We start from the raw sequence: 22,573 nt of genomic DNA on the forward strand, positions 1-22,573 counted from the left end.
GCTGTCCTTGTCCTTTTAGGTGGTAGGGGTTGTGGGTTTGGCAGGTGCTGTCAAAGGACTGCACTATGTTCAGTACCATTCGCAACCTCTTAGCTACTGAAGCAGTCCATGCCACGTGCAGCAAGAACTGAACAACAGTCAAGCTTGGGCTGATAAGTGGAAAGTAACATGACCATTACCAACAACATCCTGGGGGCTACCACTAAACCAGAAACTTAATTGGACCAGCCATATAAATACTGTGGCTACATAAGCAGGTCAGAGGCTGAGAATTCTGCAACTTTTAATTTGCCTCCTGCCTCCCCAAAACCTGCCCCTCATCTGCAAGGCACAAGTCTTAGATGAGTGCAGCTCCAACAACACTCAAGAATCTCGACATCATCCAGGACAAAGCAGCCTGCTTGATCTGCAAATTTTGAAACTGTGCCCTGCAATGCCTAGGTCATTAATACATACCAAGAAAATCAGTGGTCCTAGTACTGACCCTGGGAAACCTCACTGTATATCTTCCTTCAGTCTGAAAAACAACCTTCACCACTACTCTCCTCTTTCCTGCCACTCAGCCAACTTGGGATTCATGCTGCTGCTATCCCTTTAATTCCATGGGCTTCAACTTTGCTGGCAAGTCTATTATGTGGCACTGTATCAAACACCTTTTGGAAGTCCATGTACAACGGCTTTACCCTCATCGACCATGTCTGTTTCCTTATCAAAAAAATGAAAACTGGGCAGCAAGGTTGTGTTTTCTCTGTAATAAAAGCAGAATACTGCAGATGCTGGAAATCTGAAATAAAAACAAGAAATGCTGGAACCACTCAGCAGGTCTGGCAGCATCTGTGGAAAGAGAAGCAGAGTTAACATTTCGGGTCAGTGACCCTTCTTCGGAACTGCTGGTTGGAGTTCCGAAGAAGGGTCACTGACCCGAAACGTTAACTCTGCTTATCTTTCCACAGATGCTGCCAGACCTGCTGAGTGGTTCCAGCATTTCTTGTTTTTATTATGTGTTTTCTCTGTGTTTGGCCTGGCTTTATTTTTATCAGGTTTTTTTTTAATGTCCATATGGCCAGAGTTCTTCCACTGAATGAAACCTAATACAATGTTTAATGAACTATAGAATGAAATGTGAAACTCTTTGCCAATCCTTACTGTGCTGTACTGAAAAAAAGTGCAGAGTACGCTAATACAAAGGCAAAATGCTGCAGGTGCTGGAAATCTGAAATATAAGCAGAAAATTCTGGAAATACGCAGCAGGTCACAGCATCTTTGGAGAGCGAAACAGCATTAATGTTTCAGATCTGTAACCTTTTGTCAGAATTTGAAATTTTGCAGATATAATAGTTTTTCAGCAAGTGGGGAGGGGAGGAAAGATTAAAAGGGAAGGTCTGTGATAAGATTGAAAGGTAGGAGTGATTAAATGGCAAAAGGGGTGATGGTGCGAGGCAAAAAGTTGTGCTAATGCGATTAATAAAACAAAAGCTGAATCCATAGGAGGTGTAAATGGCATCAGCAGAATCATTATTAGCATCTGCTGCCTGGAGAAAAAAAATAGTAGTTATGATTAGATTAGATTAGATTAGATTAGAGATACAGCACTGAAACTTATGATTGACATAAGGGAAAAATTTTTACGTGACTTATTATAATCGGGAATGCACAGCCTGAGAGCATGGTGGAGGCAGATTCAATTATGACTTTTGAAAGGGAATTGGATAATTCTCTGAAGGGAAAAAAAATTTGAAAGACAAGGGAGCGGAATTAGCTAATTTGTTTTGCAGAGAGCCAGCACAGGCTTAATGGGCTAAATTCCTCCTCTGTGCTATAACCATTTTTTGATTCTATGGTATGAAGTTGCTGAATTCTGTGTTGAGGTCAGAGGTTATAAAGTGCCATTGCCTGGCTCCTATTCTGTTACATAAAGTGTAATATTCCTTGATGTGCCTGACCCTCTGAGCTGACTCACTGAGAATATCTGAAATTTGAATCTATTTTATTAGTACACTCAAAAAAAAAATACTGATTTTTTTCATACTTCCATTAATCTTGCTTGGTCTTTATCCTCATTTTGATGTTGAAAAGATTGAGGACCACCATTATTGGGGATCTAAAGTGCATCCAGAAAATGATGAAAATACATAACCAGTCTGTCACTGTCTATAGTTTCTCAGCCAGAGGTTGTTCTAACTAAATGTTAATCTGACTCTCAGAATGCTGATGAACCTGATGTGTATTTCTGGTGATGTGAGGAAGTTGAAGTTGAGCAGTAAGCTTGTATTGAATCAACATTGTATTGAATCTTGGTCTTAAAAGAGTGTGTTCTCAAATCAACTCTCCAAGAACTCTGCGCTCCTCCAAATCTGGCTTCTTGTGCATCCCTGATTTTAATCACTTCACCATTGGCAGCCGTGCCTTCAGCTGCCTAGGCCCTAAGCTCTGGAATTCCCTCCCTAAACTGCCCCCCTTTCCATGCTCCTTAAAGACATTCCTTAAAACCTACATCTTTGACCAAGCTTTTGATCACCAGTCCTAAATCTCCTTATGTGGTTTGAAGTCAAATTTTGTTTGATGACATTTTGTGAAGCGCCTTAGGATGTTGTGCTACAGTAAAGGCACTATAGAGGGAGACGGTCACTGAACTAGTAATCCAGTGGCCTAGACTAATGCCCTGGGGGCATTGGTTCAGATCCCACCATGGCAGTTGGTGAAATTTAAATTCATTAATAAAAATCTGGCATTGATAGCTAGTCTTTTTTTTATTATTCTTTCATGGGATGTGTCGCTGGCAAGGCCAGCATTTGTTGCCTATCCCTAATTGCCCTTGACAACTGAGTGTCTTGCTAGGCCATTTCAGAGGGCAGTTAAGAGTCAACCACATTGCTGTGGGTCTGAAGTCACATGTAGGCCAGACCAGGTAAGGACGGCAGGTATCCTTCCCTAAAGGACATTAGTGAGCCAGATGGGTTTTTGCAACAATCAATAATAGTTTCATGTCACCAGTTATGAAGATAGATTGGAGAAGCTAGGACTGTTTTCCGAGAGAAGGATGAGAGGAAATTTGACAGTGGTGTTCAAAATCATGAGGGGTCTGGACAGAGTAGATAGGGAGAAACTGTTCCCACTCATGAAAGGATCGAGAATGAGAGGGCACAGATTTAAAGGAATTGGTAAAAGAAGCAAAAGCGACATGAAAAACATTTTCACACAGCGAGTGGTTAAGGTCCAGAATGCATTGCCTAAGAGTGTGGTGGAGGCAGGTTCAATTGAAGCATTCAAATGGGATTAGACTGTTACAGGAAAAGGAAGAATATGCAGGGTTACGGGGAGAAGGCGGGGTGAATTGCTCATTCGGACAGCCATTGCAGACACAGTGGATCAAATGGCCTTCTGTGCTGTAACAATTCTGTGGCTCTTAACAGCAGAATGTCCCACGGTGCTTCACAGGGGCACTGTTGGGCACAATTTGACACTGAGCCACACCTGGCACTACTTAGGGCAGGTGACCAAAATTTGGTCAAAGAGGTGAATTGTAAGGACCAACTTAAAGGAAGAGAGCGAGGCAGAAAGGCTTAGGAAGAGAATTCCAGAGCTTAGGGCCTATACAGCTGAAAGCATGGCCAACAATGGTGGACCAATTAAAATTGTAAATGCACAAAAGGCCAGAATTGGAGGCATGCAGAGAGGGTTGTCGGGCTGGAGTAGGTTACAGAGATAGGGAAGCATTAATGTTTTAAGCACCTTGGAATATTTTACTGAGTTAAATGCACTAATGCAAGTTGTTGGTGCTGTCACTGCTTATGACAGTGGTCAAAAGGTCGTGGTTAATCTGTGCCTGCATGTTGCTTTCACCACCAGTTCATAAAGAAGCCAGCCCTGTGATCCAAATGTAGCTGTGAAAGCGGCACCCTTAGGCTGTTATCCTAAGATCTAGCCTATAATGTAAATGGTCCCTTAGGTAAAAACTAAAGTGGCCCACAGAATAGGGAAGGTCAGATAGCCATGGTTTAGGTTGCCAGTGAATGCGGTCTAATGGTTGATCCTGGCCAAAATAAGTCCCAGCTTCTAATATGTGTTCCTGGTGTAACCAGCGATAACAACAGATGCCTGTCGATAGATATTTAGATCCTTGTACTAAAAATAAAAAATGCTGTAAAAACCTTTGCCAGCAGTAAATCCAGAAACATCCAATTTGCAGGCACCATATGGAAACTTTCATAGGGGGAAAGAATAGCCCTGAGGATAAAGATTTTACTGAATGTTATTCAGGGAAGAGACGTATAAACTCTTTCGAGCTCACATTGGAGTTTACAACCAAGTTTACACGCTGGTGTTGAAGTACCCAATCTGAAGAATTTCTATGCCACAGCCAAAGGTATTACCCACCTATTCCAGCTTGAGTGGTTAACCAATTCAGTTCAGTCATTCTAAATCTTTTGCTTTTGTCAGTCATTTTCTACTTCTCCTCTGCTGATGTTAAGTCCTTGCCGGAGTACAGTAGAAATAAAAGGGTACAAGAGGAGGTGGAACAATGAGGTAGATGTAGTACTAATAATGCTGGTGGGACAGAGACAGGGCCCTGATGTCATCTATCTGTGGGAAATAATAGAGGGGACTTCAGAGGTTCTGACAATCTTCCAGACATCATTGGATATAGAGGTTGCGACAGAGGATGTGAGTATCTTGTTCTCACTTGTCCATTAGTCAACTGTGAGCCTTCACGGCAAGTGTCAATAGCCTGTGTGACTGTGCAAAGTCAGGCCTTATCCTGTCCTCACCTGACATGGTGAAACAAATAGGGTGTTGTGTTTACCTATCAACCTGTTTGACTGTGGATGGAGGCTTCACCACTGAGCCTGACCCAGTCTTTACCCAACAGCTGTACATATGAAGCAAACCTGGTGGCATATCCACCTCCTGAGCCTCTTCCAAGCCTACTTCATCTAATCCTGTCAACATATCCTTGCATTCCATTCTCCCTTATTATGACTATCATATTTATAGCCCCCTAGTTTTGGTCTCCCCCACAAGTTGAAACATCTCTATATCTACCCTATCAAACCCTTTCATAATCTTAAAGACCACTATCAGGTCACCTCTGAACCTTCTCTTTTCTAGAATAAAGAACCCCAACCCGTGCAATCATTCCTGATAAGTGTGACTTCTCAGTTAAACACCCACCAGGAGTTTAGTGTCTTTAATTCAGGATTTATCATCTGGCTGCAGCATGTTTTTCTTCATTTCCTGCTTGTCCATCTGAATTTTTCTGATGGTTATTCCATCCTGGCACATCCTTTAGCACAGCTTCTATTTCCAGTGATGTTTGAAAGATTGTGTCAGAGCTTCTGCTACCTCCTCTCTGCTTTCTCTCAGATACATGCTGTCACGGTCCTGTCTCTGCCACTCCTGTGTTCTATCAGCTTTATCAGTACTACATCTTTATTATTGTTACCCTATCTCATCGCTCCACCTCCTCTTGTACCCTTCAATTCCCACTCTTTAACAAGAACCAACACGAGTGCTAATTCTAGAAATTCTGTGTACAAAATGTGTAAAAGCTCCTTCATTCAGTTTTACATCAACTGTGGCTTTAAGTAAAGGAGATCAGATCCTATATGTCGGGGGTGCTCTAACAAAGTATTCTTTCCCCAATAAAATAAATGGCAATATGATCATGGGAATCCACAGGGAAAAAAGACAATACCATCCCCACTTTACAGAGCTGCTCATTAGCTCTGGGTTCACAGCCAGTCCAGAGGAAAAATGGACTTGCAACATAGTATAGTGCAGGAATTGAGACCCTTAATAGAATGGTTCATGACTTAGAACAATGAGTGCCTCTTGTTTTTGTCCTTTCCAGGCAGATACTGAATGATATTGAAAATAAAATCCTTCCAATATATTCACATTTCTCTGCTATATTTTACTTTGAATGAAACTCCCCAATTGAATCAGTGGGTATTTGTGTGGACCCCAAGGAGTCAGGTGAATAAAATATATTTTTTAAAAGGAACGTTGACGCCTTGAAAAACTAGTTTTGTTTGTAACCACACACTGCAATGATGTGAAATTGTGTTGAGCTGCATTGGGCCACTTGCACTTCAAAAAAATATATAGATATTCCAGCTGATCTCCATCTCTGGCAGCCAAATAAATCATTTTACTAAATACTTTTTCCTAAAGATATTGACCTATTATTTTTGCCCCTTCCACTTTTCTCTTCATTGTCAACATGGCCTAGTTAGTAGTGTTCTTGAGTTGGAAGGTTGAAGTTCAAGCCGCACTCCAGGAATACAGCACATAATCTAGGATGACACTCCAGTACAGTAATGATGCACTGTTGAGCTTCTAACCCTATATCCTTTCCATCACCAAGATCCATTTCCATAATATCTTCTATCTCTGTCTAACCCATGCTTTTTTTTCTTACCTCCAGGCTGTCAATTAGGGTTCCTTTAAGTAAAGATTGTAGTGGAAATCTGCCGCTGTTGAGTTGTCCTCAGCTTGCTATATCTGTGGTGATAATACTAAATTCAGGTCTTGAGTGATAGGTCTATTGGGAAGATTGTATTCATTGTGGAAATCAAGAAGTTTTGTCTCAGGCAAGAATTCAGCATTACCCTTGAGAATTTATCAAAACCTGCTCACAGACTCCCCTTTTATATATAGAACAAGGGGGGCTAGTGTTCTCGAGAATTGATTTAATTGTGCTTGCTACATGTATAAACCCCAAGGATGACTTTTCACTAGTTTACCTTCCAACCATCTATTATAGCTTTATCTATTTCTATCTTTCTTTCTCTCTCTCTCTCACACATACAAACACTCTCTTCCTCTGTCTCGCTTCCAGAATATGTAGAAGTTCTACTCAGTCATACCAAGCAATCCATCTGCTCCATAAAGTACCTGCCCACCATATTGAAATGAATGAAGTGTTTTTTGAAATTTAACTCTGAGCACTGAAACAAGTTTGCTTGGTGGAGGTATTTTCTGACTTCCATGTGAATTTTGCATCCGTGATAAAACCATTTCAGTCTTCTGAATTTGACCTTTTCTTTGGCTAGAACATTGCCTCTTTAATAGCAGATTTCAACCAATGAAAATTAGACTTTAGAAGCATAGGGACAGAAGAGTAGAGGTAAAATAAACATCTAAACAACAGCTTCTAATTTTATAGTGCCTTTATTGGCATAAAACATTCCAAGGCGCTTCACAGAAGTGTTAGCAAATAAAATTTGACACCGAGCCACACAAGGACATGTGTCAGAGTCATAGAGTTATACAGCACAGAAACAGGCCCTTCGGCCCATCGTGTCTGTGCCGGCCATACAGCACCCAACTATTCCAATCCCATATTCTGCACTTGGCCCGTAGCCCTGTATGCTATGGCGTTTCAAGTGCTCATCTAAATACTTCTCAAATGTTCTGAGGGTTCCTGCCTCCAACTCCTCTTCAGGCAGTGCGTTCCACTTTCCAACCATCCTCTGGGTGAAAAAATGTTTCCTCAAATCCCCCTAAACCTCCTGCCCCTTACCCTAAATCTATACACCCTGGTTCTTGACTCCTCCACTAAGAACAAAGAAAATTACAGCACAGGAACAGGCCCTTCGGCCCTCCAAGCCTACGCCGATCCAAATCCTCTATCTAAACCTGTCGCCTATTTTCTAAGGGTCTGTATCTCTTTACTTCCTGCCCATTCATGTATCTGTCTAGATACATCTTAAAAGACGCTATCGTGCCCGCGTCTACCACCTCCGCTGGCAATGCGTTCCATGCACCCACCACCCTCTGCGTAAAGAACTTTCCACGCATAACCCCCCTAAACTTTTCCCCTTTCACTTTGAACTCGTGTCCCCTTGTAATTGAATCCCCCACTCTGGGGGATTCTAAGGGAAAAAGTTTCCTCCTATCTAACCTATCACTGCCCCTCATAATCTTGTACACCTCAATCATGTCCCCGTTCAGCCTTCTCTGCTCCAAGGAAAACAACCCCAACCTATCCAGTCTGTCTTCATAGCTGAAATGCTCCAGCCCAGGCAACATACTGGTGAATCTCCTCTGCACCCTCTCCTGTGCAATCACATCCTTCCTATAGTGTGGTGCCCAGAACTGTACACAGTACTTCAGCTGTGGCCTAACTAGCATTTTATATATCTCCATCATAACCTCCCTGCTCTTATATTCTGTGCCTTGGCTAATAAAGGCAATTGTCCCATATGCCTTTCTAACCACCTTATCGACATGTGCTGCTGCCTTCAGTGATCTATGGACAAGTACACCAAGGTCCTTCTGACTTTCTGTTCTTCCTAGGGTCCTACCATCCATTGTGTATTCCCTTGCCTTGTTAGTCCTCCCTAAATGCATTACCTCACACTTTTCAGGATTAAATTCCATTTGCCACTGCTCCGCCCATCTAACCAGCCCATCTATATCTCCCTGTAATCTAAGGCTTTCCTCCTCATTATTTACAACACCAATTTTTGTGTCAAATGTGAACTTATTGATCATACCTCCTATATTCACATCTAAGCACCGATCGCTGTGGTACACCACTGGTCACAAGCTTCCAATCGTAAAAACAGCCCTCAACCATTACCCTCTGCCTCCTGCCAATAAGCCAGTTTTGGATCCAATTTGCCAAATTTCGCTGGATCACATGGGCTCTTACCTTCTTAACCAATCTCCCATGCGGGACCTTATCAAAAGCCTTACTGAAATCCATGTATACTACATCTACTGCTTTACCCTCATCGACACATCAAGTTACCTCCTCGAAAAATTCAATCAAATTAGTTAGATGCGATCTTCCCCTGACAAAGCCATGCTGACTATCCCTGATTAATCCCTGCCTCTCCAAGTGGAGATTAATCCTGTCCCTCAGAATGTTTTCCAATATTTTCCCAACTACTGATGTTAGACTCGCCGACCTGTAATTACCTGGTTTATCCCTACTACCCTTCTTGAATAATTGTACCACATTCGCTGTCTTCCAGTCCTCTGGTACCTCTCCTGTGGCCAGAGAGGATTTGAAAATTTGTGTCAAAGCCCCTGCTATCTTCTCCCTTGCCTCACATAACAGCCTGGGATACATCTCATCTGGGCCTGAGGATTTATCTACTTTTAAGCCCACTAAACCAGCTAATATTTCCTCCCTTTCAATGCTAATATGTTCAAGTATATCACAATCCCCCTCCCTGATCTCTACACCTACATCGTCCTTCTCCATAGTGAACACCGATGAAAAGTAATCATTTAAAACCTCACCTATGTCCTCCGGCTCCACACAAAGATTGCCACGTTGGTCCCTAATGGGCCCTACTCTTTCCCTGGTTATCCTCTTACCCTTAATATACTTATAAAATGCCTTGGGATTTTCCTTTACCTTGCCCGCCAGTGTTTTTTCATGCCCCCTCTTCGCTCTCCTAATTACTTTTTTTAAGTGCCATCCTACACTTTCTATACTCCTCTAGTACCTCTGCTGTTTTCAGCACTTGGGATCTGCCGTAAGCCTCCTTTTTTTCCCCTGATTCAAATCTCTATATCCCTTGACATCCAGGGTTCTCTGGGCCTGTTAGTCCTACCCTTCACCTTAATGGGTACATGTTGGCGCTGAACTCTCACTATTTCCTCTTTGAATGACTCCCTCTGATGAGATGTAGATTTTCCTACAAGTAGCTGCTCCCAGTCCACTTTGGTCAGATCCTGTTTTATCATATTGAAATCGGCCTTCCCCCAATTCAGTACCTTTATTTCTGGTCCATCTTTGTCCTTTTCCATAACTACCTTAAATCTTATAGCGTTATGGTCACTATCCCCGAAATGTTCCCCCACTGACACTTGTACCACTTGACCGGCTTCATTCCCTAGGATTAGGTCCAGTACTGCCCCTTCCCTTGTAGGACTTTCTATATACTGGCTCAAAAAGCTCTCCTGTATGAATTTTAAGAATTCCGCCCCTTTTAAGCCTTTAGCACTAAGACTATCCCAGTTAATATTGGGGAAGTTGAAATTCCCTACTATTATTACCCTATTATTTTTAGACCTCTCTGAGATTTGCCTACATATCTGCTCCTCTATCTCTTCCTGACTGTTTGGAGGCCTGTAGTAGACACCCAGCCAAGTTATTGCCCCCTTTTTGTTTTTAAGTTCTACCCAAATGGCCTCATTTGAGGAACCTTCTAAGATATCATCCCCCCTTACTGCAGTAATTGACTCGTTGATCAAAAGTGCAATGCCACCTCCACTTTTATCTCCGCCCCTGTTGCGCCTGAAGATTCTATACCCTGGAATTTTGAGCTGCCAGTCCTGTCCCTCCCTCAACCATGTCTCTTTGATAGCAATAATATCATGTTCCCATGTGCTAATCAATGCCCTCAATTCATCTGCCTTACTAGTAAGACTTCTTGCATTGAAATAGATGCAATCCAACCTTGCATTTTTCCCTTGTGCCTTACCAGGTCTATATTTGCTCTGCCTTCCAGGCACTTTCTGTTCTATATTACCCCCTACTGTACCTCCACTCTGTATCTCATCCCCCTGCCATATTAGTTTAAACCCCCTGCAACAGAACTAGCAAATCTCCCAGCAAGGATGCTTGTCCCATTCCGGTTCAGGTGCAACCCGTCCAACTTGTACAGGTCCCACCTTTGCCAGAAACAGACCCAGTGATCCAGGAAACTAAAGCCCTCCCTCCTGCACCATCTCCTCAGCCCTGCATTCATCTGCTCTATCCTCCTATTTCTAAACTCACTAGCATGTGGCACTGGGAGTAATCCATAGATTACAACCTTAGAGGTCCTGCTTCTTAATCTGCTACCTAGCTCCCTAAATTCTTGTCGCAAGACCGCATCCTTTTTTCTACCTATGTCGTTGGTACCAATGTGTACCACGACCTCAGGCTGCTCATCCTCCCCCTTCAGAAGGTCCTGCAGCCGCTCCGTGACATCCTTGACCCTAGCACCAGGAAGGCAACATACCATCCTGGAGTCACATTTGCGGCCACAGAAACATCTATCTGTATCCCTTATGATAGAATCCCCTATCGCTATAGCTCTTCCACTCCTTTTCTCCTCTGCTGTGCAGCAGAGCCATCCTTGGTGCACGGACCTGGCTGTTGCTGCTTTCCCCTGGGAGGTCATCCCCCCCCAAACAGTATCCAAAGCGGTATATCTGCTTGAGAGGGGGATGGCCACAGGAGACTCCTGTACTACCTGCCTGAGCCTACTACTCCGCCTGGTGGTTTTTTATTAATTCATGGGATGTGGGCGTCGCTGGCCAGGCCAGCATTTATTGCTCATCCCGAATTGCCCTTGAGGAGGTGGTGGTGAGCGGCCTTCTTGAACCGCTGCAGTCCATGTGGGGTAGGTACACCCACAGTGCTATTAGGAAGGGAGTTCCAGGATTTTGACCCAATGACAGTGAAGGAACGGTGATATAGTTCCAAGTCAGGATGGAGCACAGGTCTTCAGTACTATTGCCGGAATATCGTCGGGGCCCATAGCCTTTGCAGTATCCAGTGCCTTCAGTCATTTCTTGATATCATGCGGAGTGAATTGAATTGGCTGAAGTCTGGCATCTGTGATGCTGGGGATTTCAGGAGGAGGCCGAGATGGATCATCAGCTCGGCACTTCTGGCTGAAGATTGTTGCAAATGCTTAAGCCTTATCTTTCGCACTGATGTGCTGGACTCCCCCATCATTGAGGATGGGGATATTTGTGGAGCCACCTCCTCCAGTTAGTTGTTTAATTGTCCACCACCATTCACGACTGGATGTGGCAGGACTGCTGAGCTTAGATCTGATTCGTTGGTTATGGGACGCTTAGCTTTATTGCATGCTGCTTATGCAGTTTGGCACGCAGATAGTCCTGTGTTGTAGCTTCACCAGGTTGACACCTCATTTTGAGGTATGCCTGGTGCTGCTCCTGGCATGCTTTCCTGCACTCTTCATTGAACCAGGGTTGGTCTCCTGGCTCGATGGTAATGGTAGAGTGGGGGATATGCCGGGCCATGAGGTACAGATTGTGGTTGAGTACAATTCTGCTGTTGCTGATGGCCCACAGTGCCTCATGGGTGCCCAGTTTTGCATTGCTAGATCTGTTCGAAAACTATCCCATTTTGCATGGTGGTAGTGCCACACAACACGAAGGAGGGTATCCTCAATGTGAAGGCGGGACCTCGTCTCCACAATGACTGTGCGGTGGTCACTCCTACCAATACTGTCATGGGCAGATGCATCTGCAGCAAGCAGATTGGTGAGGGCGAGGTCAAGTATGTTTTTCCCTCTTGTTGGTTCCCTCACCACCTGCCACATACCCAGTCTAGCAGATATGTCCTTTAGGACTCGGCTAGCTCGGTCGTTAGTGGTGCTACCGAGCCACTCTTGGTGATGGACATTGAAGTCCCCCACCCAGAGTACGTTCTGTGCCCTTGTCACCCTCAGTGCTTCCTCCAGGTGCTGTTCAAAGAACAGTACAGCACAGGAACAGGCCATTCGGCCCTCCAAGCCTGCGCCGATCATGATGCCTGTCTGAACGAAAACCTTCTGCACTTCCGGGGTCCGTATCCCTCTATTCCCATCCTATTCATGTATTTGTCAAGATGCCTCTTAAACGTCGCTATCATACCTGCTTCCACCACCTCCCCCGGCAGCACGTTCCAGGCACTCACCACCCTCTCTAAAAAAAAAAAAAACTTGCCTCGCACATCCCCTCTAAACTTTGCCCTTCGCACCTTAAACCTATGTCCCCTAGTAACTGACTCTTCCACCCTGGGAAAAAGCTTCTGACCATCCACTCTGTCCATGCCACTCATAAATTTGTAAACCTCTATCATGTCGCCCCTCCACCTCCGTCGTTCCAGTGAAAACAATCCAACCTCTCCTCATAGCTAATAGCCTCCAGACCAGGCAAAATCTTGGTAAACCTCTTCTGTACCCTCTCCAAAGCCTCCACGTCCTTCTGATAGTGTGGTGACCAGAATTGTACTCAATATTCTAAGTGTGGCCTAACTGAGGTTCTGTTCAGCTGCAGCATGACTTGCCAATTTTTATACTCTATGCCCCGACCGATGAAGGCAAGCATGCCATATGCCTTCTTGACTACCTTATCCATCTGTGTTGCCACTTTCAGTGATCTGTGGACCTGTAAGCCCAGATCTCTCTGCCTGTCAATACTCCTAAGGGTTCTGCCATTTACTGTATACTTCCCACCTGTATTAGACCTTCCAAAATGCATTACCTCACATTTGTCCGGATTAAACTCCATTTGCCATTTCTCTGCCCAAGTCTCCGACCGATCTCAACATGGAGGAGTACTGACTCATCAGCTGAGGGAGGGCGGTAGGTGGTAATCAGCAGTAGGTTTCCTTGCCCATGTTTGACCTGATGCCATGAACAAAGAACAAAGATAATTACAGCACAGGAACAGGCCCTTCGGCCCTCCAAGCCTGCGCCGATCCAGATCCTCTCTCTAAACATGTCGCCTATTTTCTAAGGTTCTGTATCTCTTTTCTTCCTGCCCATTCATGTATCTGTCTAGATACATCTTAAAAGACTCCATCGTGCCCGCATCTACCACCTCCGCTGGCAATGCGTTCCAGGTGCCCACCACCCTCTGCGTAAAGAACTTTCCACGCATATCCCCCCTAAACTTTTCCCCTTTCACTTTGAACTCGTGTCCTCTAGTAATTGAAACCCCCACTCTGGGAAAAAGCCTCTTGCTATCCACCCTGTCTATACCTCTCATGATTTTGTACACCTCAATCAGGTCCCCCCTCAACCTCCGTCTTTCTAATGAAAATAATCCTAATCTGCTCAACCTCTCTTCATAGCTAGCGCCCTCCATACCAGGCAACATCCTGGTGAACCTCCTCTGCACCCTCTCCAAAGCATCCACATCCTTTTGATAATGTGGCGACCAGAACTGTACGCAGTATTCCAAATGTGGCCGAACCAAAGTCCTATACAACTGTAACATGACCTGCCAACTCTTGTACTCAATGCCCCGTCCGATGAAGGAAAGCATGCCGTATGCCTTCTTGACCACTCTATTTACCTGCGTTGCCACCTTCAGGGAACAGTGGACCTGAACACCCAAATCTCTCTGGACATCAATTTTCCCCAGGACTTTTCCATTTACTGTATAGTTCACTCTTGAATTGGATCTTCCAAAATGCATCACCTCGCATTTGCCCTGATTGAACTCCATCTGCTATTTCTCTGCCCAACTCTCCAATCTATCTATATTCTGCTGTATTCTCTGACAGTCCCCTTCACTATCTGCTACTCCACCAATCTTAGTGTCGTCTGCAAATTTGCTAATCAGTCCACCTATACTTTCCTCCAAATCATTAATGTATATCACAAACAACAGTGGTCCCAGCACGGATCCCTGTGGAACACCACTGGTCACACGTCTCCATTTTGAGAAACTCCCTTCTACTGCTACTCTCTGTCTCCTGTTGCCCAGCCAGTTCTTTATCCATCTAGCTAGTACACCTTGGACCCCAAGCGCCTTCACTTTCTCCATCAGCCTGCCATGGGGAACCTTATCAAACGCCTTACTGAAGTCCATGTATATGACATCGACAGCCCTTCCCTCATCAATCAACTTTGTCACTTCCTCAAAGAATTCTATTAAGTTGGTAAGACATGACCTTCCCTGCACAAAACCATGTTGCCTATCACTGATGAGCCCATTTTCTTCCAAATGGGAATAGATCCTATCCCTCAGTATCTTCTCCAGCAGCTTCCCTACCACTGACGTCAGGCTCACCGGTCTATAATTACCTGGATTATCCCTGCTACCCTTCTTAAACAAGGGGACAACATTAGCAATTCTCCAGTCCTCCGGGACCTCACCCGTGTTTAAGGATGCTGCAAAGATATCTGTTAAGGCCCCAGCTATTTCCTCTCTCGCTTCCCTCAGTAACCTGGGATAGAACCCATCCGGACCTGGGGACTTGTTCACCTTAATGCCCTTTAGAATACCCAACACTTCCTCCCTCCTTATGCCGACTTGACCTAGAGTAATCAAACATCTGTTCCTAACCTCAACATCCGTCATGTCCCTCTCCTCGGTGAATACCGATGCAAAGTACTCGTTTAGAATCTCACCCATTTTCTCTGAGTCCAAGCATAACATTCCTCCTTTGTCCTTTAGTGGGCCAATCCTTTCTCTAGTTACCCTCTTTCTCCTTATATATGAATAAAAGGCTTTGGGACTTCATGGGGTCCATAGTTGATGTTGAGGACTCGCAGGGCAACTCCCTCCCTACTGTATACCACTGTGCCACCACCTCTGCTGGATCTGTCCTGCCGGTGGGACAGGACATATCCGGGGATGGTGATGGCAGAGTCTGGGATATTGTCTGTCAGGTATGATTCCGTGAGTATGACTATATCAGGCTGTTGTTTGAGTAGTCTGTGGGACAGCTCTCCCAACTTTGGCACAAGCCCCCAGATGTTAGTAAGGAGGACTTTGCAAGGTTGACAGGGCTGGGTTTGCCGTTGTTGTTTCCGGTGCCTAGGTCGATGCCGGATGGTCCATCCGGTTTCATTCCTTTTTATTGACTTCGTAACGGTTAGATACAACTGAGTGGCTTGCTAGACCATTTCAGAAGGCAGCATGTAAGAGTCAACCACATTGCTGTGGGTCTGGAGTCACATGTAGACCAGACCAGGTAAGGACAGCAGATTTCCTTCCCTGAAGGACATTAGTGAACCAGATGGGTTTTTACAACAATCGACAATGGTTTCATGGCCATCATTAGACTAGCTTTTTTTAATTCCAGATTTATTAATTGAATTCAAATTCCACCTTCTGGGATTTGAACCCATGTCCCCTGAGCAATACCCTGGGTCTCTGGGTTACTAGTCCAGTGAGAATACTACTACGCCACCACCTCCCACATCCCTTTTCTGCCTGTGCTGCCATTACCTGCGTTGTGACCACCTCTTTAAATGTGCCATCCACGACGTTCTCAGCATCACAGATGCTCCACAGTGAATCCACCCGCAGCTCTAGCTCCGTAATGCGTGTAGTCAGTAGCTGCAGATGGATGCCTTTCTTGCACACATGATCATCAGGGACATTGGAAGCATCCCTGATTTCCCACATAGTGCAGGAAGAGCATACCACAGGGCTGAGCTCCCCTGCCATGACTTACCTTTAAATTAATTTAGTTACTCCCTTTAAAAAATACTAATTACACTAGGGGTCTTGTCTGCTCCAAACACTACCCAGTACAGTCTAAAGTCCTTAATAAATTACTCTAATTTAAGTAGTACTACTCACCTTATCAGTTTTTTAATAGTTTTTAGGAGTGTCTGAAAAGAGGAGAGGTAGAGAGGCAGGGAGGTTTAGAAAGGGAATTCCAGAGCTTATGGTCTAGGCAGCTGAAGGCATGGCTGCCAGTGGTCGAGAGATTAAAATTAGGTATGTGCAAGAGGCCAGGATTGGAAGAGCGCAGAGTTCTCAGAGGGTTGATTTGGCAACACACTCTTTAAGACCAAGTTAAAATAAAAGAGAGAATAGAAAGGAAACGGGTTAAATACAAGTAACTGTGTAATTTAAAAAAAATCTTTTGTGAAATGTTTTGATTTGGGGTATTAGTTGTTAATCCATAGACAGTACTAAAGTTGTCCTGATGTTTGAGAAGAGTAATTACTCTAATACAGAATTGGTGTTTGTTTCAGTGATCTGAAAACACAAAAAAACGTGCTTAGCCAAAAAATGCTAGTGTCTCTGAGCCAACCAAGAGTCTGGCAGAGCTTTTATGCTAGACTAGTACAGATGATGTCAGGTGCACAGGTTTCACTCAGCCTCAACTCTGAGTGTAAACAATTCAAAGTTCAGTGAACTAAAGGCATTGGGACCCCCTCTTAAAAAGTAGCTTAGGACGTCCTGAGGTCATGCAAGGCATTATATAAATTGTTTGTTCTTGCTAAATGAGAATGAAATGTAAAGTATGAGGTTGACGGAACCTCTTCAGTCTGGAATTAATGCTGTAGAGTTATACTTTGAATCAAAGAATTTTACAACACAGGACAAGGCCATTGAGCTCATCACACCTGCCCCACTCTCATAACTATTCACTTAGCCTCATTCCTTCACCCTTGAAAATTTTTCTTCTTCAAATATTTATTAATTTTCCATGTTGAAAGATGTTATGGATTCTACTTCATCACTGTTTCTGGTCCAGCATTCCACAACCCAACCACCCTCCATGTAAAAAATATATTTTTTTAAACTTCTCTCCTTCGCTGTTTTATAGGAACATACCTAGGAGGGAAGATCCCTCAACCTACATCACTTAAAAAAAACACAGATTATCGGGTCATTATTACATTGCTGCTTGTGGGATCTTGCTGTGCTGTGCACAAATTGGCTGCCACGTTCCCTACATCTCATCATTGATTACACTTCAAAAATGTACTTCATTGACTCAATCACTTTGGGATGTCCTGAGTTTGTGAAAAGTGCTGTATCAATGCAAATCTATCTTACTGTGCAGCACTTAACATGTTAACTGTTCAGCTGATCACCTTTTCAGCATGGAGCAACAACACAGAATTATCACCTTTCACTATGTAGTAGTGAATTTTGAAATCTGTTGCAGTGATTCAGGGAGAGGGAGCAGCCTTTTGGACAGAGTCATAGCTGACAGGCGGAACCTTAATGCCATCTCTCTGCCCGACTTCAGTGATCCCGAGACAGGTAAATATTATCTTCTGTCATTCTTAATCATTATTGTCTTGTTTTGGATGAGTGACACGGGTGTGTTGCTAATTTAAGCATTCACTCCATTGTCCAATTCCCTCGCCTCTGCGTCTGTTATTGAGGGGTTCTGAGACGCTGCAACAAGAGGCAAACACCTTGCGTAGATGACCGGAGCCCAGAGTCAACATGGTGTGAGCTCCCACAGTGAGCAGTAAGATAGCATAATATGTACATAAAATGGACAAAGCCCAGCATTTCTTTCAAGTAGCGTGTACGCTGATCTTGATGTGTTTAAAATTGCCATTTTTAAAAACTCCTTTGGAGGCAGAGAAAATTTGATGCATTTACTTTGAGACACATATGCTTTCATATCACATAGAATTTATAGCACAGCTATTTGGTCCAACTAGTCCATGCCATTCTATATGCTCCACACAAATCTCCTCCCAGCCTACTTCATCTCACCAATCAACACATCCTTCTATACCTTTCTCCCCTCATGCTTATGTTGTTTGAACGCATGAATTCAGGTTCCAGTGACTCTGCCATAAGTTGGCTCCCAGCTATTAATTCCCTTTTCTGAAGGTTAAACTGAGTCTCATGAGTTGGGTGCTGTGTTATAGTGTGTGAATTTAACAGTCCAACTGGAAATTGAAAGGAACAATTTAAAAGTATGTTGAGTACAAAATAAACAAGAGTTTTGTTATGGCTCAGTATGTACATGTGGTGGAAGCAACCTCCAAGTTTGCCTTTTTGTTAACCTGTTTAAGTATCCCAGCAAAATGAACAGCTCCAATCCCAGCAACTGCTCCTTTATAGAATCATACAATGCAAAATGAGGCCATTCGGCCATTGTACCTGTGCTAGCTCTTTGAAGGAGTTATCCAATTAGGCCCAATTCCCTGCTCTTTCCTCATAGCTCAGCAGTTTTTTTCTTTTAAAATTTTATTCCAATTCCATTTTGAAAGTTACTATTGAATCAGCTTCCACTACACTTTTAAGGAGTGCATTCCAGATCATCATAACTCACTAGTAGCGTTCTGGTAAATCTTTGCACCCTTTACAAGTTGATATTATAGCTGATTGTTCTTTTCAGTTCTTTTCCCTGTCTGTTTTTATCCCCTGCGCTCCCCTAAAATCACTGACCGTAGCTAAGGTGCAGGCCCATGGTGCCTTGGGCACCCGCTGTTATATTGCCCAAGTGGCTATCTCCACGTCTGTGTCTAAACCGAGAGACGTTTTTGTGGGTGGGAGGTTGACCTTTGTAGTCCATCTTGTTCTTGATTTCCTTCAATGCCAGCATGCTTTCCAGAAGGGGGTCACTGGATAGTGCTTGGGAGGAGTGACTGTAATAGAAAATGGACACTGCTGCACCCATGCTATTGGCTCTAGGTAATTCACCTGGCCACAGTGCTGCCGAGATCACAATTCAGCACAGGGATCTGATCTGGGCCCTCCTGGAATGTGTGACACAGTTCCACGCTAGGCAATGAGCTACCAACTTAGACTGTTGAAAAGCTCTAGTTAACGAGTCTTAACCGACAACATATTGCCACTCTTTCCATACAGGGAGGCTGTGTGTATTAAAAGTTTAAATATCTTTTGTTGCTATCATTGCACGATTCTTTAAGTGAGGAGTGCTGAACTTCAATGCTTGTGGCTGGTTAACTTTGCTTTCCTCCCATCTGACATTTTTCAAAGCTGCTTCCCGCCACTGTAAACCAGGCGCTGCATATCCTTGAAATTAAAAAGAAAGCGGAAACATGCTGGAAACAGGCCCAGCAGCATTCGAAGGTAGTGGGGTTTGGGAATGGCATAACGTTTCAAGCCTGATGAATGGAAACATGAACCTGTAAAGGCAATCAGATTAAAGTCTAATGCACTGACAGCAGGCTAGGCATGCTGTAGGAGAAGCAAGGAGCCAAGCCAGCTGCAGGTGGATTCTTTTCCTATAACTCTTAGCAGTGGGCAGGAAAGGAAAAGAATTATGGGAAGCCTGGGAAAAACACATATTTTGCTGTTAACATGGACAACCATGCAGGATTCAATGTGAGAACTTTAATGTTTTTGTGAAAAGTAGAATGGATGTTGCCAGATCAATTCCTTTTATAATCGTTCACACACTTGCAGAAATAGTGTTGCAAGAGACTGGACCTTGCATTTCGCAGCTGTGCATTAACTCATATATAAATGTAATGTATTTGAAACAGAAACAGATGAATATGATGAGCATGGGAGATGGTGGCGTAGTGGTAATGTCACTGAACTAGTAATCCAGAGGCCTGGGGTAATGCCCTGGGGACACGGGTTCAAATCCCACCACGGCAGCTGGTGGAATTTAAATTCAATGAATTAATTTTTTAAAATCTGGAATTGAAAGCTAATCTCAGTAATGGTGCCATGAAACTATCAACAATTGTCGTAAAAACCCATCTGGTTCACTAGTGTCCTTTAGGGAAGGAAATCTGCCGTCCTTACCTGGCCTGGCCTACATGTGACTTCAGACCCACAGCAATGTAGTTGATTCTTAACTACCTTCTGAAATGGCCGAGCAAGCCACTCAGTTGTCAAGGGTAATTCGGGATGGGCAACAAATACTGGCCTTGCCAGCAATACCCACATCCCATGAAGGAATAAAAAAAAAACTCCAATTCTGGCATCTTGCCCATCCCCAATTTTCTTCACTGCACCATTAGTAGCCATGCCTTTAGCCGCCCAGGCCCTAAGCTCTGGAAAACCCACCCTAAATCTCTGCATTGTTCTCATCCTTTAAGTCACTCCTTTAAACCTACCTCTTTGACCAAATTTTTGGTCACTTGAGCTAATATCTAATATATGGCTGATGGTGCTCCTCTGAAGCGCCTTGGGACAACGTACTACATTAAAAGCATTACATCTAAGCAAGTTATTGAAAATGCCAAGCAACTCTGGGCTGGATCATAATAATTACAACTTTTGTATCAGACCTAATGCTACCCTTTTCAAGTGAGAAGAAGTCAGTTCTCCCAATTATAGTTTTTTTTTTAAACTCCCCCTCTCCCCATCAATGAATACATTTGTTTTTGACTAAAGAATTTCTCAAGCTGAAAGTATGCCATTGTATTTTTTTTTATTTAGAGATACAGCACTGAAACAGGCCCTTCGGCCCACCGAGTCTGTGCCGACCAACAATCACCCATTTATACTAACCCTACAGTAATCCCATATTCCCTATCACCTCCCTACACTAGGGGCAATTTACAATGGCCAATTTACCTATCACCTGCAAGTCTTTGGATGTGGGAGGAAACCAGAGCACCCGGCGAAAACCCACGCAGACACAGGGAGAACTTGCAAACTCCACACAGGCAGTAACCAGAATCGAACCCGGGTCCCTGAAGCTGTGAGGCTGCGGTGCTAACCACTGCGCCACTGTGCCGCCAAAATGTATTTAATAACCCAGCTGCCCAGTGCAATCAAAGGCTTGTACAATAGAATATATTGCCTACATAACAACAGTCATTGCACTTGAAAATAATCCATTGGATGTGAAGCATTTTGAAACAAGGTAAAATACTATCTGAATACAAGCGTTTCTTTCTTGGCTCCACCTCTCTACCACCTTCCTCAAACCCTTAAGTGCCTCTGTGTTGTCAGACTGCTTGTCCAACATGGATGAGTAACAATTTCCTCCAAACCTGTTGCCTTCAGCTCTGATCACAAACTCTGCTGTCTTGCCAGTGAATCTAACCCCCGTCCTGTCCACTGCCACAAGCTCAGCTAGACCATTCGCAGCCTTGACAACCTTTTGGGCTGTGAACCAAGTTTGAGACCACATATCCTCTCTGCCACAAATACCACTTACTTTAACCTCCGCAACATTGGCCATCTCCATCCAGCCATTGGTTAAATCATTATTTCTGCCTTTGTCACTTTCAGAGTATAAACTACTCCAGTATTCTCCCACCCTCCAAAACTTCTGACTTCCTCATTTATCTCACTGCTGTTTGTGGGATCTTGCTGTGTGCAAATAATCCCTACATCACAACAGTGACTGCACTAAACAGTATTTAAATGTAAATTGCATTGGGACATTTTGAGGTACTACATAGATGAAAATTCTTTATTTTCTTTCATTCATGTTTATCTGTATAATGTATAATGGTTAACTACTCTTCAAAAGTAATTCATGGGCTTTTTTTTCATTCATTCATTCGTGGGTTGTGGGCATCGCTGGCAAAGGAGGCATTTATTGCCCATCCCCATTTGCCCTTGAGAAGGTGGTGGTGAGCTGCCTTCTTGAACTGCTGCAGTCACTATGGTGTAGGAGCACCCACAAGTACTGTTAGGGAGGGACTTACAGGCTTTTGACTCAGCAACAGTGAAAGAACGACGATATAGTTCCAAGTCAGGATGGTGTGACTTGGAGCGGAACTTGCAAGTGGTGATGTTCCGATGCGTTTGCTGTCCTTATCCTTCTAGCTATTTGAGGTTGCGAATTTGGAAGGTGCTAATGAAGGAGCCTTGGCGAGTTGTTTGAAGTGCTTTGGAGAGTGTTCAGTGCACAAAAGTGCCGCATAAGTGAAAATTCTTTCTTTGTTTTCTGCTGCTATGTCCTTCCAGCCGCTATTGCATATTTTCCGATTATTTGTCTTAATTGTCCCTGTACGTAAATCTCTGAGGGCCCAGCTATCCGAAAGAATCACTGCTTTAGTCACTGCCTTCCCATTTCAATACAGTCCAAGTAAACCCATCATGCTGCCAAGTTTTTAACAGTATTAATGATAAACTCAGTATTCTTTCAGATCTCTTGATGCATTGCCTGCTAAGTGGCCTTTACTGTCCTCCTCCTAAAATATCATTGTGAGCCTGAATCCTGTCCTGA

General features: G+C 43.8%; 1 protein-coding gene across 2 annotated transcripts in view; it reads left to right on the top strand.

Annotated features, from left to right (window-relative positions):
• The window catches only part of ttc7b (tetratricopeptide repeat domain 7B), a 358,122-nt gene that overhangs the window by 190,878 nt on the left and 144,671 nt on the right, over window positions 1–22,573 (top strand). For both annotated transcript variants that reach the window (XM_068038566.1, XM_068038567.1), the window contains exon 17: window positions 17,609–17,706. In XM_068038566.1, the coding sequence (XP_067894667.1) occupies window positions 17,609–17,706 (98 nt within the window). The remainder of the gene's footprint in view (window positions 1–17,608; window positions 17,707–22,573) is intronic.

This window comes from Heterodontus francisci, chromosome 9 (genome assembly GCF_036365525.1).
Source record: "Heterodontus francisci isolate sHetFra1 chromosome 9, sHetFra1.hap1, whole genome shotgun sequence".
Taxonomy (NCBI): domain Eukaryota; kingdom Metazoa; phylum Chordata; class Chondrichthyes; order Heterodontiformes; family Heterodontidae; genus Heterodontus; species Heterodontus francisci.